The sequence below is a fragment of the Gadus chalcogrammus genome, chromosome 5 (genome assembly GCF_026213295.1).
Source record: "Gadus chalcogrammus isolate NIFS_2021 chromosome 5, NIFS_Gcha_1.0, whole genome shotgun sequence".
Lineage (NCBI taxonomy): Eukaryota > Metazoa > Chordata > Actinopteri > Gadiformes > Gadidae > Gadus > Gadus chalcogrammus.
This window is the reverse complement of record NC_079416.1, coordinates 10,529,294-10,545,439: the sequence shown is the minus strand read 5'-3', so window position 1 is coordinate 10,545,439 and position 16,146 is coordinate 10,529,294. Positions and strand designations below refer to the sequence as shown.

The following is a 16,146-nucleotide window of genomic DNA, read 5'->3' as shown; positions in this document are numbered from 1 at the left end:
TCAGTCTGGGGCTGGAAGCCTGTAGGGGTACCAGAGACACACTCACTTACCCCGAATGGGATGCTTTTTATAAACTGATCCGAAACAGTCCCCACACACACACTCGCGCAGACACACACACACACACACACACACACACACACACACACACACACACACACACACACACACACACACACACACACACACACACACACACACACACACACACACACACACTGTGACCGCAGCCATGTGTGGGGATGCAGAGTGCTGACTGCTGGCGCTCTGGCTCTGGACTGCTTCAAGGCATAGAGCACGGGTCGTGTGTGTGTGTGTGTGTGTGTGTGTGTGTGTGTGTGTGTGTGTGTGTGTGGGGGGGGGGTGTTGAGGAGGAGAGAGAGGTGTGAGCGTAATTAACCGGTTTTGTGGCTTTTCTGCAGGTTTGTTTTGTTGTTAACGTAAACGGGTTGGGGAGGTGGGGGATTCCAAGAAGCCATGTCGGGAAAGGCAACCACAACAAAAGGAACACCATCCCAAGGTGAGCGCTGGGGGTGGAGGTGGAGGTGGAGGAGGGGGGTGGTGGAGGTGGAGGACGGACGGACGGACGGACGGACGGACGGACGGACGGACGGACGGACGGACGGGGGTGGCGCTGAGCTGAAGCTAAGCTTTGCCCACCGCTCCACCAATGTGGCATACGGGCTGAGGCAGCCCGACGATGTAGCCACAGTTTCCATGGCAACCAGGCTCAGGTCCTATTAGTGGTTATCTTCACCAGCCACACCAGTTTTTTTTTTTTTCATGTCCTCCTCTTTTCTTCCCTTTTGGTGCCGGTGTAAATCAACCACCAGCAGGGAGGATGAAATTACGCAGCACGCCGATTTGAAATGTGGCTTCAAGCTGCCTTTATTATAGATTTTAAAAAAAAAATAGAAAAGGGGCACGCTAAGTGGGGAGCGGAAAAGGATGCATGCATAAGCGTGCACATATGCAAACTAAGTTGCAGACTCATTCGTAGAAATGAAGTCAACCGTACAATTTTGTCACACACACACACACACACACACACACACACACACACACACACACACACACACACACACACACACACACACACACACACACACACACACACACACACACACACACACACACACATACAGGGGACACAGTTGAGAACACAAAGAGGAACACAAAGAAAAACAAACGGTCGCCATCGAAAGCCAAAAGCTACGCCATCCAACACCCGCTGCCCTATATTTCATATCGTAATCTCCTGGGCCAGAGGATTTCTTGGCCCAGGGCCAGATTGTGTAATCTTGTGGCAGGGCAGATGGCGCTCCATCTCCCTCACTGTGTCGATCAGATCCCCTGCGTTGAGGACAGCGGAAGAAGCCGAGTTCTCCGGTGTTGGGGGGCTACCCCGATCAGTGGGGTGCATGCACGCTGGCCAGTGCTTGTGGTGAAGGTGGTGCTGGTGCTGCTGCTGGTGGCGGAGGAGTCTTAAAAAAGAGGGCTGCCATCATTTCCCCCCAGACCTAGATCTGGAGGGCTGGCCGCTGGACACAACTGTAGACACGGATTAGGATTAGTCTGGATCCCTTGGGAGAGTCCCATGTTTTTTTCATTTTTTTTCTTATCCGTTCCATTGATGCACACACACACACCAAAAAATTCACTCGCACACACAGACACTCATATACCCACATGCATGCACCCACAGACACAGGCACACACATGTACGTGTGAACACACTCTCTCTCTCACACACACACACACACACACACACACACACACACACACACACACACACACACACACACACACACACACACACACACACACACACACACACACACACACACACACACTCAAAAAGCTGAACGTACGTTAGATACAGCATCCCAATGCTGTACTGCAGAAAGGTGCGGCTTGAACTTAACACAGAATGTGAGATTGTGAGCAAGGTGAGGGGGACGGCCACTAAGTGTTTTCAGTGTCCTCTCACTGCAGACCCACACCAAAGAGAGTGTGGGTGCTGTGGTGAGAGAACACAGCGAGAACTACCAAGGTTTAGCGTAGTAATATTTCCGTAAAACTATTGCATCTGTTAACCTAATAGCACATCTTATGCATTACAAACTGAAATTAAAGGGACAATAAAGCCCATTAATCATCCTCTGAAGGCGTAATTAGATTTAACGCTTTTACCACTTCTTATGTAACTGTTACAGGCTAAACTATTTTGAAATATCGGTTTTTAGAACTACTTCAAATACCCATCGAGGCCGGTTTGAGTCTCTTCCCCGGTCGATAAGTTTCAGGAGAGAAAGTGTGCATTGGTTCTGCATGACAGATCCATAAAACATGTCACACGGTTGTCTGCGTTTATTTGTCCACTGACGGTGGAGGAGGGCAGGGAGTTTTGGACGGTTCGTCTAATCCACTCTTACTGCAGACAGTCAAACCAGGCCATGCTGGGGCCGGCGGGGACGCTAGCTCCTCCACTGCCCTCTCCCTCGCCCTCTCCCTCTCCCTCAACCACCAATTACCAGAGATTGGAGCAGTCGAGGGCCATTGAGGGCCCTGTGATGAGGGTAGGGCCCCGTCCAGGGGCCGGTGGAGAGAGAGAGAGGGAGAGAGAGAGGAGGGAAAGAAAGGACAGAATGATGGAAAGAAAGCACAAGAGAACAAAGAGAGGGAAGAGAAAGAACGACAGAAAGAAAACGAGAGGGGGGGGGGGGGGGGGGGGCGTTGGGAGTCAGACAGATAAATGTGTCTGCCTGTGCCTCGCAGCTGTGGAGAATAGTCTGGTGGTGGCGTTTTTTGTGGCTGATAAATGAATGAATATAGCCATGAACAGGAGGGGTAATGAGGGGAGGAGGGTGAGGAAGGAGATTAGAGAGGGGCATGTATATGGGCCGAAGAGTACTTTCAGAAGACCCTGAGGCGACAGATAGAGAACTGAGCGGATGCCGCAAGGACAGCCGCAGGTACAATGCTGTGTTTGTACTCGCTCTCTCCCGGCTGTTTATACTCATCAAAAAGGAATGCTAAGTCCATCACAGAGAGAGAGAGAGAGAGAGAGAGAGAGAGAGAGAGAGAGAGAGAGAGAGAGAGAGAGAGAGAGAGAGAGAGAGAGACGCCTGTTAAGTCGAAAGCGCGGAGTGAAATATGTGTTGGTTCCGCGGTGCTCCCTGGAAGAACTCGCTGCTCACTTTCCCAGATGACGAGGAAGAGCCATGGGAGAGAAAGGGGAGGGGGGAGACATGGGGGGGGGGGAGGAGAAGGACGGGAGAGAGGGGGCGGGGAGAGACAGAAAGGAAGGATGAACGGTTGAGGTTCAGGGTTTGTTCAACCAAACATTTAATTTGGCAGAGCTCCGTATTACCGCTGCAACCCCCCCCCCCCCGCCTCCATTCCCCTTCAGACATACCCAGAGTAGCCCCCCACTGTCACGACCCATGGATTAGAATGGGAGTGGGAGTTATCAGCCCCCCCCCCCCCCCACTCCACCGTCCCGCCACCAGCCCCTCGATCACAACCCCACATTCCTCCCAGACACCGCTTCACACAAACAAAGTGGCCCGTTCCCACCGCGCAGCTTTGGAAAAAAAAAAACGCTGATGTTTGTCATGGAAAAAAAATCCTGAGGCATCTCAAGAGGTCGTTTCTTTCTACTCCTCTTTTGTCGATCTTCTCTCCGGCCGTGCTCCGTGTGCTGATACGCTGCTGATGTCTGCCTGTTGTATACTGGTAACCAGTAACTGACGTATAGATTATCTAATACTCTGAAACACTAACACACATGTGCACACAAACACACACTCGTACAAACAGACATGCAAGCACACCATCGGTCGGTCTGGTCCACCAGAAAATAGGTATTTTTGTGTATTTTTTAAAAGCAGTGGGGGTTATAGGATTTGTCCCTTCAATGTGCTGAGAATTATACACTCCGAAGACAACATTATACTTCCTATATATGTAGGATTGTTTTAAGACAGCTCTGATTTTGCCGGAATGATCATAGATCATGTTCACAGTTTTTTGATATGCATATTAATTTTATGGCGCTACATTATTATGGGCTGGAATTATGAGAGGGGCGTGGCATATTATCCTAGTGGTGCGTGTCTTGCATGGGGGAAAGAGAAAAAGGGCTGTACACGGTGTTATAGTAATGGTCCACAATTGTAATGGTATTCATTGACATCTCCTTTTTGTGGAACGACTCACACTAATCACGTTGGTAGGCTGGTGGTTAATGTAAAACACACGCACACCCACACACCCACACACCCACACGTTCATCCAGGCTCACAGAGCGGTTGGCTATAACAGGAAATTCCTTTACAACCCTTCTGCTGACTAAGATCTCAGCATGGGGATACCGTTAGAAAGAATGTAACGTATAGGGAGCGTCAGTTACCATAGAGCAGCAGTCAGGTCAGCATATGTACAAGCCATAACCACGCAGTGGGAAAGTGGCTAAAATTGCCAGAGTGCTTCGCAGGCGCTGTACGCACCATCATCCAATGGCAACGTTGGTGTAAACCGCTAATTGGCCAAACTGCCAGAAACATGAGAAAAGAAAACGAGTAAAATAAATAAACAAAAAAATGAAGCTAAATGAATCATGTCCTTAGATGGGTTCTTTGCGTGTCTTGGAAAACGGTAGACTTGATTCCACAGCGAATGCCTAATCCTTTGAGATTATAGTAGCCTTTCTAGCCTTTCCATAGTCTCGCTGGGAGATCAAAGGAACCAATCAAAGAGAAGAAGAGGCTGCTTTCTCCTGCACCGTTCATTCATGGTGAGCTCGTCTTGACATTTGTGTGAAGTAGGTTGAGAGTCACACTCATGAATGATAGAAGACCCTTTGCCTCCTCTTCCTTTCCCCATGACCGCGCCCAACACCAAAACATGCCTCTGTGCGTGTTGGCAAGGGGGAAATGGAGCAGGAAGAGGGGGTGAACAGGGGCATTCATCTTAGTTTCAGCAAAACCACCGCGGATGTGCAACCACAATTTATATACTGGGGAGGAATTTGCACGCCGACCACAGAAGAATGAATAAATGTATGATGGACATATGGCAGCCTTAAATGAAATGGTATGGTATGATGGAGAACGCCGGCCAACCATGAGATGGAGGCTACCTTCAATGAAGGAGTGGCATGTATGGTCGCAGGAAACATGGTACAATAGTGTCACCTAGCGGACGCTTTTTTGATGCATTGTAATTAATTTCACCACACCAGTTGCTAGGGAGGTTCCTCAAAAGAGAAATGCGCTGCATCGTCCAAAAATTCAGAATGTGCACAAATATGTATATTTTAGAATTTCTGAAAATTATGCTAATCATAACTGTGAAAAATTCAAAGGTCATTCAAGAGCAGAAGGTTGATTTTGACCTTTAGTTTCTTTCTAATTGCCTGCTACGTTGCGTTTAACCACCCAGAGTTACATGCAGAGGAATAGCCAATGCCTAACACTTAATGCCAATGAGTTTAACCCTCTTAGATACCCAATTAATGAGCACATGGGGTCAGTGTGCTAGTTAAAATCAGAAGTCCTAACTGTCGAAAATAAGTTATTGATTGATGAACACGTTTTCAAATACTTCTGATTTTGAGTTACGGTTCGATTAGTGATCCGGAATTCCAGCCAGGGCATTGTTTTTAAACGAGAAATTGGCTTAGAAGGGAAAAAATATATACTTGAAATGCAAGACGCTGCAATTAGCCATTGATTCTTTAATTACAGCTCATTTATGGGGAAAACGAGAGTAAAAAAAAAAAAGAAAAGCACAGCTCTGATTAGTTGAAGGTGCAAATTGTGAATACATAGAAATAATCCAAGACATGCAACATTGGCTCTAAACACAAAACCCAAAGACCAGCTGAAGACCTTTCTACACCAAAAGACATACAACAGTTACCCTCAGTCAGCTATTGCATGTTATCGCACAGATATGCAATACAAAGCAAATCATACATATCATATGATCAAGCATATACATATATATATATATATATAAATACTACACCCCATAGTAGATTGATGACAATACACATGATGGAAATATGAAACTTTGTTACAAGAGCATTAAGCAAGCTTTCACTAACAACCCCGGAGCTCTGCTTGTCAGACACTCGTTCCAAACAAGCGGAGACGCTTAACATCCAGGCTTGTGTCTTTATAACCCGACGGCCAGGGTGCTCAGCTCTAGGTCCAGGACTGGCTGGTACCCAGACACCGGGGATAGTGTGTGTTCTCTTTATTGAGCCAACATTGACATAGGATCCCTCTTCCTGCATCAAACAATAGTAAACTAATAGATGTTAAATGTTGTGCTAAGACATTTACAGAATATATAATTCAAGGTTTTCCTCTGATGCCTTTACATATGGATTCATGTCCACGGATTGGCATTAAAGCATGACCAAATTCCATAAAGATGAAGAAACATGGTGTGTTTTTGAATCAGAGCATTGAACACACTAGGTAGCCCTGTGACGCTACAAGGCCATTTCACTAGGAGAAGATCTCCATCGGTAGAAGCTCAATACATGGTGACCGTATTCCACCCTTTTTAAATATTCAGTTGCATAACGTGAAGGGATTCTCAAACCACCAGGGGTGATAGAAAATCCAGAAAAAGTAAAGACAACCGTTTCTTTTCAAGAGCAACCCCTTTGAATAATTTCTTCTTGAAAAGGGCGATAAAGCGAGGATACGGCCTACGGCTATTCTGCCGCCTCACTCTCTGTCCTGTGCACCAATGCAGGCCACAGCGCATCTTATTGTATTTATTGGCACGAGAGAGAGAAAGGAAAGGAAAAGGAAATAAAAGATATACAGCCTCTTCTCATCGTCGCCAGGGGCAACATTAAACACGTCTCGACTAGTCGCTGCGGTGGGCTTGATCAGAAGCCCAGCCTTTGCCCGTATTGGTATTAGAACTGAACTGCTATTGGTCTAGCTGGTAGTGGGTCGCTCTGTCTAAATCGGATTGCCTTTGGTCTGTCTTCGCACGTCAAACTCTGCTCCCCAACCCCCCAAACCAACCGGTTCGTTTGAGCGAAGCCCGCTGGTCAACCCCCCCTCCCCCAACCCCCAATTCACGAGCATTCATGACATGGTGGCAAAATAGACAAGGAGTGAAAACACGTTAAGCATGGTTCGTCTGCCGGGAACTAGCTTTTTTTTTGTTTTTAATTGTGGACATACTGCATACGGCAAGCTCTCCCATCAGTCCCAGTTCTCCCAGTCTTCGTCCAGCTGCAAGAGGAGAGGCACGGAAAACAATTTTAGGATATCTGAGTGTTTAAAAAGACGGACTGAAACATCCTTCTATGTTCCGGTAGATGAAACTGAATCGGGGGTGGGAATGAATCTAGGGAGGGGATCAGGCAGGAAAGTATTGATCCTTCTGGATTTCATTAGTAAAAAAACATGAGCACCCCATTTGTGTAATCAATATCATTTCTCATCAAGTTTTTCCCCTGCACAGACATTGTGTCACCAATGCGAAAAACCACACGGGCTTTAGAGCGAATGAGAAGTTAAACTAGGTGAATGCCAGCTTCATGTGGTCTGTAAGGAGTGCTCACCTCTCCGGAGGCCTCTACTTTAGACAGGGCCAGTTGGACCTCCTCCTCTGTCATGTCCAGGTCAAAGTCCTTCTCCCAGTCCTCACTCACGTCCGTGCTGGAACCTGGGGGAAGCAGGAGAAATGATCACATGAGCAACTGGAAAACCCTTCTATAAAAATCGATGAGTCTGGCCCATTTTGTTTGCTCATCAAATATTTATATATTGAATCAAGCATTCCTAAAAAAAATTCTGTGGTGCAATAAAATAAATACAAGGGAAATTCCAATTTAAAATGTTGTACATTTTCACCAAGATGTCATCTATCAGAGCTATTAAAAGTATGTCTGCATCTATATAGAAATAGTTTTAAAATAAGCCTTTCAATTGCAGAACTGTATCTTAAATCTAAATCCTATTACGATCTGGGCTCCCAAAATTAGACATTATAACATTCAGCTTCCCCAAACCACTGACTACTAACTAACTGCCCCTCAAGGGTCTCTCTGCTTACCTTTCTTGCCGTTGTTGGATGGCGTGGACTTCCCGCTGTCGGAGTTCAGCTCAAACACCCTCAGGTCCTGGGGTCCTTCTTCCTTCGTGGTTTCGGGTCTCGGGGCAGCGCCAGAGGCCCGGGTCGGGGCCCGGTCCCCGGTCTTCTCTAGCTGGGCTTTGGCCTCTGGCCGGGCCGGGGCGGGTGGAGGAAGGTTCAGGGCGGGGCTCTGGTCCTCCTGCTTCTGGTCTGATGGGGGTTTCTCCAGGTGCACCTTGGACATTTGGGGCACCAGCTCTGCAGCGGTGGCGGCGGTGGGCTCGGGCTTCAGGACCTCCAGCTGCGTGGGGAGGCTGACGCTGTCGCTGCTGACCGACATGGCGGCGTCCCGCTCGCCGCAGGGGGACATGACGGGGCTGGTCGCGCTGGACGGGGAGGGCTGTGCGGCGGCGGCGGCGCCATCGCTGGTGTTGTGATGGTGGGGGTCAAGCGGGGGCGTGAAATCCAGTCTGGACGACGTTGCGCCCAGGAAGTCGTCTGGCGGTGGAGAGAGACGGGTCACTGGTGTTACAGAGGTTCAGGGTGTCGGTGCATGCGTTATGTGGGTGGTCCGACATCTTAGTCGCCTTACCTTCCTCCTCCTCCTCCCATCCCAGGGTCTCCGAGTGGGTGGTCTGCTCGGCTCTCTGCTTTAAGGCCAGCCTCCTCGCCTCCTCCTGGTGATTTACATTTGCATATGAGTGATGCGGCACAGCACGTTTCCGCCCATTCAGTACTCATTTCCTTTCTAGATGTATTTTTAGGACCGAAGTTATTTTCTATTAATTATCCAGGATTACTTTAATTAATGAGGGGTTAGGCGTTTTGCTTAAGGATCCCTACAGGGAGACTGCGGATATTGGTTTAAGAAACCAGCACCGTATCGACGTCCAGCTAGGTGCCATGATGTGTACTGTCCAGCAGGCGGCGCCTATGGCACAGTGTTAGGCTAACTGTGAACCGAGCTTGACCCTTTTGAGGGGTGTCTCACATTGGAAACAAAGAGAAGAAAAAGAGGTAAGGCAATTTACCTGTTCCAACTGAAAGACCTTGTAGAAATATCTCTGCCAGAATTCTGAATGAGCCACTGCTGCTGGCACCTGTGTAAGAAGACAAATTCAATTATGTGTCTAAAATTCATGAATTCTTCTTTAAATATAGCGGGCACCAAAATACAACAATTCATATAAATGAGTAAAACATCATACCATTTTATTGTATAGGGCTCGTATAGAGGGACTGTTGACCAGAAGCTCTGATACTTCTCCCTTTTTCTCCTCCATACTGAAACTGGACAGCCAGTTGTCAAATTGCTCGAGGGGACCTGGGCAGAGACAGGCCAGGGGGGAAATCAGAAACCAATGACAGAGAATGACCCACTTAGCAGCTTTCAGTATCCACCCAACAAATGCACCATTAATTACTATCACTTTTAATCTGGATTACTTGATACTTCCTTATTTTACCTCTCACTAAATAAAAGGTAAAATAGTTATTATTTATTTTATTATCAAATACATTACATTTATAATTAAACATTATTATTATAATAATTAAACTCAGTCGCAATAACATGTTAATATTATTGTCAGAGCAGTGAGAGGTGGCCACTAAAACAGTCACAGTCAACCAGTAATTTGAACAGCTGAGGAGGGCTGAGTGAAGCTAGAATGACTCATGGGGGTTCTGTCCGTCAGCCTGGCAGAGCAGCCAGTGTTAGGGCTCCTACCATCAGGCTCGTTGCAGTAGGTCGCCGGGTCGGCCTGGAGGCTGTAGAGTCGAGCCTGAGGGAGACATAGAAGGCTTAGCTATTGGTTCTTTTTCTACCACAAGCTCGTCATGTTCTTGCATTTATTACTTCATGGGACTAAATGGGAAGAAAGTATTTAAAGTTTCAAATGGCAGACAACAGCCTGAATGAAAACGTTATCATTAGGTCTTCAAAAGGGTATAAATACTTTTGTAGATTTAGCAAAGCGACACACACACACACACACACACACACACACACACACACACACACACACACACACACACACACACACACACACACACACACACACACACACACACACACACACACACACACACACACACAGTATGAGAAAAATGGACTGCATTTATATAGCAATTTATCTGTAACCAGTGGCCACCCAAAGGGCTTTACAATTTTGCCTGACAATCACCTATTCATACACACATTCACACACCGACGGCAGAGTCAGCCATGCAAAGGCGACAGCCAGCTCGTCGGGAGCAGTTAGGGTCAGGTGCCTTGCTCAGGGACACTCAGCTAGGAGGAGCGGGATTGAACTAGCAACCTTGCGGTTACCAGCCAACCCGCCTTACCTCCTGAGCTACTGCCGCCACCGATTTACCCCCGAGAAGGAATAAATTGGGTCAGACGCCAGAGAACATCCCAACTGGAATTATCCAGCGAACCAAAACATATTGTTTTCACAGAAGATGCTGCTTCTGAACATGTTTCCATTGCCAGCCTGACCAATAAATTCATATTTGTAATAATAAAAGAATGATGAATTTTGGTGACATAATATGTTTGGCCAGTTGGCAACAATAATGCATCATCATGCTAATACTCCCATCGTCACATTATTCAGTTTGTAAAAGTATGACTCTTTTACTGTAGAAAATGGCACTTTACTTTTCTACTACCAAGGAAAAAAGGTTTGGTCCATTTGATTCATGCTTGTTTGGTGGGCTCTAAGCCTTCTCCATTGCAGGAAAGCTGCCAAAACCAAATAATGGTGCTATCCATTTGTATGGCACGCTGGTACGTCTGACCTGCTCTAGCGAGAACATGATGTAATTTCCTGGCTCGTAGCACCTTAAAGCATTCCAGTTTCTCATTGTTAGCTATACAAGCCTCTTCAGCAAACCAGCTCGAAAACAAACAACACAACTTTACATTGTATTGCACGCACAGCAAGACTGTGCAATGCATAAATTGGTAACCGGAATAAAGTAGCAATGTAATCAAATGTGTAAGAGCATTTAAAATCTACATAAAAATGACCAACGTGGTACAAATACAAAGAAAATAATTCTCTTTACGGGTGCATACATTTTTGTTGTTGAGTCGTACGGTCCACTCTCAGAACTACGAGTGGGAAGGGTTATACTAGAAAAAAAAAGGGGGCATGCCTCCGTGAAATGCTGCAGGAAAGCTGGGAGATTTAAACCTTACGACTCGTATGGGTGGGCATACCATACAAATGGACAACACCATGATAGGCTACTAAAAAAGGTCAGGGCAAAAATAAGTGCCAGTCATCTTCCTATTACTATGTTGGCATGTGTAGGACTATCGTCTGGTATAATTAGCATTCTCATAATGAGGTAAGTCATAGTACACAGAACCCACACCAATGTGCGTAATAATTTCTTATGTCTCATATAATTATGTGGGAGTGGATTTCAGTGTCATCATATGTATGAACTTCCTTGTTGCCACCAGTGCATACTGGAGGTGCAAACATGTACTCAAGTAAATGAGTATTAACAAACCATGAACGATTCCAAAATTGTAATCCGACGTTGAGTTGCTGGCCCAGGTGTAGCCTAACTAATACCCAGATAAACTGGAAATGTCTCATGATTAGAAATGTTCTATAACATTAAAATAGTGTTTAGAAGTGATAATCACTTGCTCTACATTACAACAGTAAAAAGCAGCGGAGTGGAGCTCTGGTATGATTGTAATGCACACTGACACAATACAGGTTAAACTGACATATTTGATACATGAACATTCATTGGTGTAAACTATCTGACTTATTTTGCAAACCTGGGAACCAAACGAAGCAAAGTACTGGAGTAGGCTACTCGGTCAGATTTTAGTATCAGACTTCAGCCTCCCTGGAGCATACTGCGCCCAATCCCCAAGCAATTATTATTGGTGCTATTCTGAAATCTCAAAAAAAGCCTCTCTGGAACTGAAACAATGAAATCCTTTGTGGTGACGGGAAACATTAAACCCTGCAGTGAGAATTGTTTTAACATGGTGAGATAGGTGGGGATTCTAACATTCAATCCACCTCCACCCCAATACTACTAAGAAGAATTAAGTCAATTAGCAGAGGCTTTTTATCGAACGTGATTTACAATGCATTTACTGAATGCACATTAAAAATTAATGCATTCAACTGCAAAGGTTAGATAGATACAAATGTACAACTACTTGTACAGCACAAATTGCACATATTGCACATGATGCACATATCAGAAGCAGGTAGGATTGAGGCTTCTTTCTCAAGGATGTCTAAGGCGTACTGAACCGAATCAGGCCTCAAACCCAGGACCTTTTAGCAGGGAGTCAAACACACCAACCATCCGACTATCCTGTCCCCGATCCACACAGACACCACGATGGCCCACCTTGTTGCTGTCGTAGATCTCGGTGGTTCCTGCCGGGGTCGCCACGAGTGTGATGACATCACAGTCGATTGTCATGTCCGGGGGAGGGGCTAGAGTGTCTGTTATCACCCCTAGGAAACTGGAAAGTCCTTTCTTCACCTTTTCTGTCGTCTCTGAGGAGCCCTCAACCTGAAAACATAAAATAACATTAAAAATACTATTCATATAAAAAGGTCACACGTTGTATGAGGTGAAGCACTACGTACTATATCAAAGTCATATGCCAAGATGACCAAGTTATACTATATTACATACATTTTAATTTATACTGTTTTGTTCTCCATCTCCATTGCAACATGGTGTATGACGTTTAAACCTTGCATTTGAATAATATATTGCTATGATATTGGCATTGTTTTCAGGTAGTTGTACATTTGTATCTATTTAACCGTAGCAGTTGAAAGAGAAAAAACTTATATTAATGCATGACAGAGCTGTGTTTCAATTAAGGATATATATATTACCGCAAGTTTGTTTCTGACAGCGCTGGCTGTGGCCACAATTGAGCAGGCAGTGTCATGTTGTACAACATTGGAGAACTCTGTCAGATCTCGTTTTATGAATTCATAGGCCTCAGACGACTGCAAGAGAGGAACAGAAGGATGGCATTGAATGAGGCAACAATAGAATGATATAAAATGATACAATGATATAAAAATACACAGCAGAGAGAGAATCAACTTCCACTAGGGCTGATAACTTACCTTATCTTTGACGGCCTGAATGCTTTGCTGAAACCACCCTCCCCACCAATTTTCTCTGCAATAAAAAACAAGAACATAGCTTGCGTGATATAATCGCAGTATAAATCAAATCTCCAAACTACAATTACAAAAACGTTCGGCGGGATGGACAGGCCATTATGAAACATAGTAAAACACCAAGCTCTGACATGTAGGAGAGTTTCGAAGGGATTGGTTTCATGGTATTATTGAACTGCTTCAAATGCTAAACTAGTTAGCCATGATTTCGCGTATTTCTATGACTACCAATGTGGCAGTCCGGGGCTCCATATTATAATTCGACCATAACAGTATTCATGTCCTTTGATGAATAATGCTGTCCTTCATATTTAAATGTATCGCGGAGCTTCTGTCCCATGGCGAACGCAGGAATACTCACTTGCTAAGCTAATGCTAAACAGCTGGCGCAATGTTTTGGTAAACAGATCAGACTTCCTAGTTAATGTGCAGGGTTCCAAGATTCATGTTCTAATCAAACTAACAAGACGTTCTGCAAGTGGACAGTCAACAACATGTAACATAAAATCGTTCGATGCCAAGTCATGGTTATATGTTTAAAACCAAAAGTATTTTGCGACTTTCTCACCCTTCAGCCATCTTCAGACGATGACATCATCAATATTTACTGAACTCTAACCCCAACGGTAATAATTGAAAAACAAATAGGTCACCTTGTATGCAAATTTAGAATATAATAGAGTTATTGTTGATGATTGAAATTTCAGATCAAGCTGTTTTCAATTTTATTACCTTACTTTATTGCTTTAATCGAATAAAGGAATAGCATGTCAGCGCTATCTACGGAGGCTGCGAATTGACAAACTGAACTAGAACGCGTACACAAAATAAACCGATAGCAGAGCGGTTGCATTTTTTCCATCGTTGTAGGCTATATCTTTTCGTGCTCTGATGCATTCATACATTGCAATCAATACAATAAGATTAGAAAGCAACATATAGCATTCCTCTCATTTATAAAAAACGTATAGTAAGTTTATTACGCACAACCAAATAAGTAGGCTACTAGGCATAAGCCTATAATAGCCTACAAACAATCGACTATTGAAGTAATGACAAAAAGTCACCCAAAGAAGTTGAAATTGTAACGAAAGTAACATTAACATCAACACTAAATATTATATAATATTATTAATACAATTTTAGATATATTTTTTAATAATATTTCTATCTTAAAAAAAATATCTTGGAAGGCGCTCTACAGTGTATGTTTGAAACCAGAACTACCATTGGTCTTGATATTTGACATTGGAACAGAGAAGCTCTCTTTGAAGCGCTCCCGGGCCGAGCTCTGGTTAATTGGGACCTCAATGCTCGCCATTGTATTCAGGGGGTCGAGCCATGAAAGAAACTAAATGCCATTGTGCATCCAACTAAAGCCCCCTCTCAATGTGCTCCTCAATCAGTGTAATCAGTGTCAAGACTTTCACACCTGAATATCTCCGTAGAACTTTTATAGTGCTGCTATATCTGTGCGAAACTGCCCGTGTGTGCACTTGCATATGTGTGCGGACCACCTCCCAGCTGTGTCTCCCTCCTCATCAGTATTCCGGGGTGAAAAGGAGACAGCCTTTACTGTTGTATATGAAAAATAGGTCAGACTGCAAGCTTTTGGATGAGTGTTCTCCCTTAATTGAAGTCCTGCTTCAGCCAGACGCTGCACAATATGTGCATATGTTCCTCAATATGTCCCTCCTGTCCAGCCCCTCAATCCCAACTAATTGGGTCTTTCAGTCCTCTAATTAACTGGGCTCTACTGATCCAAGGTGAATGCAAAACCCACTATTGATTAGTATTTGAATCAGTTAAACTGAATCAGTTAACCATGTGTCTGCATGGCAATAGCAGGATTGAGTAATATGGCATGGAATTATATTCGTTACATGATGTCCGTTTAGTGTCCGTCACCGTGTTCATTCATCATCGCAAAAATAAACGTGGTATTAGAAAAGTTTATATGAAGTCAAAGAAGTGCATCTTTAGGAGTTTCTGTTTTGCACAATTTACTTTAGTTTGGTTTAGTCGGATGTAGTGGTTGAAGAAACAATTGTACATCTTAACCAAAATTGTAACCAAATACACATGTATTTGGTTACATTTTCTTACTCCTAAAAAATAATAAATGTTACCATGATCAATGGCAATCATCATAACCATAACTTTAAACATTATAACTCAAAAGCCTAGTTTCTATCTTTGTGACAAAGATGTCACAAAATCAAAGCTGCCCACAAAAGCCTTTTATGAAGACAATGTTTCCACTATCAGTTAGCATACGCTCAGAACCGCTAAGTTGACCACAACAGCACACACAGAGGCACCGGGCCATATTGTTTGATTTAAGATGCATATCCATTACGCTCAATGCACGCATCGCACCCAGACACACTCGCACACTCCATGCTGCTCACGCCTGCACCGTGGGTTAATACCATCTGGTGACGATCAGGAAACACCAGCTTTGCAGCACAAGTCAATGTGTCTAATTATCCACCTCCAGCAAAAGGGGAGGCAGTTCCCCACTAATCCCCACAATGTGTTCTGCTTCCCATTCCCACCTGTGCCCAAATAAAGCCAGCGAGTGTGTGTGGGGGGACCCGGGGTCTCGGTGTCAGGGGACCAGGGACCAGGTGATGCTGCAGCGCTAGTAACCCCCCCCCCCCCCCCCCCCCCCCACACCCCCCCCCCCCCCCCCAACGACAGAAGCCCCAGCGCCGGGCCCAGGGTTAGCAGCTGCCTCCACCCCCACTGGGATGCCCTACAGCTGACAATCCCCCAGTACTGACAGGGGCTCTTTACAGTGTCAATAGCCTCATAAATTAGAGCTAACCGCTAT

General features: G+C 45.1%; 1 protein-coding gene across 1 annotated transcript; it reads right to left on the bottom strand.

Annotated features, from left to right (window-relative positions):
- Positions 1 to 4,375: 4,375 nt before the first annotated feature.
- bsdc1 (BSD domain containing 1) lies at positions 4,376 to 14,029 on the bottom strand. Its single transcript, XM_056590717.1, has 11 exons — positions 13,879 to 14,029; positions 13,254 to 13,308; positions 13,014 to 13,130; positions 12,511 to 12,678; positions 9,842 to 9,896; positions 9,321 to 9,436; positions 9,144 to 9,212; positions 8,705 to 8,789; positions 8,095 to 8,610; positions 7,601 to 7,704; positions 4,376 to 7,268 (listed from the first exon to the last, which is right to left on the bottom strand). Exons 1-11 carry the CDS (start codon positions 13,887 to 13,889, stop codon positions 7,239 to 7,241), a joined length of 1,326 nt encoding a protein of 441 aa, XP_056446692.1. The 5' UTR covers positions 13,890 to 14,029; the 3' UTR covers positions 4,376 to 7,238.
- Between the last annotated feature and the right edge of the window lie 2,117 nt (positions 14,030 to 16,146).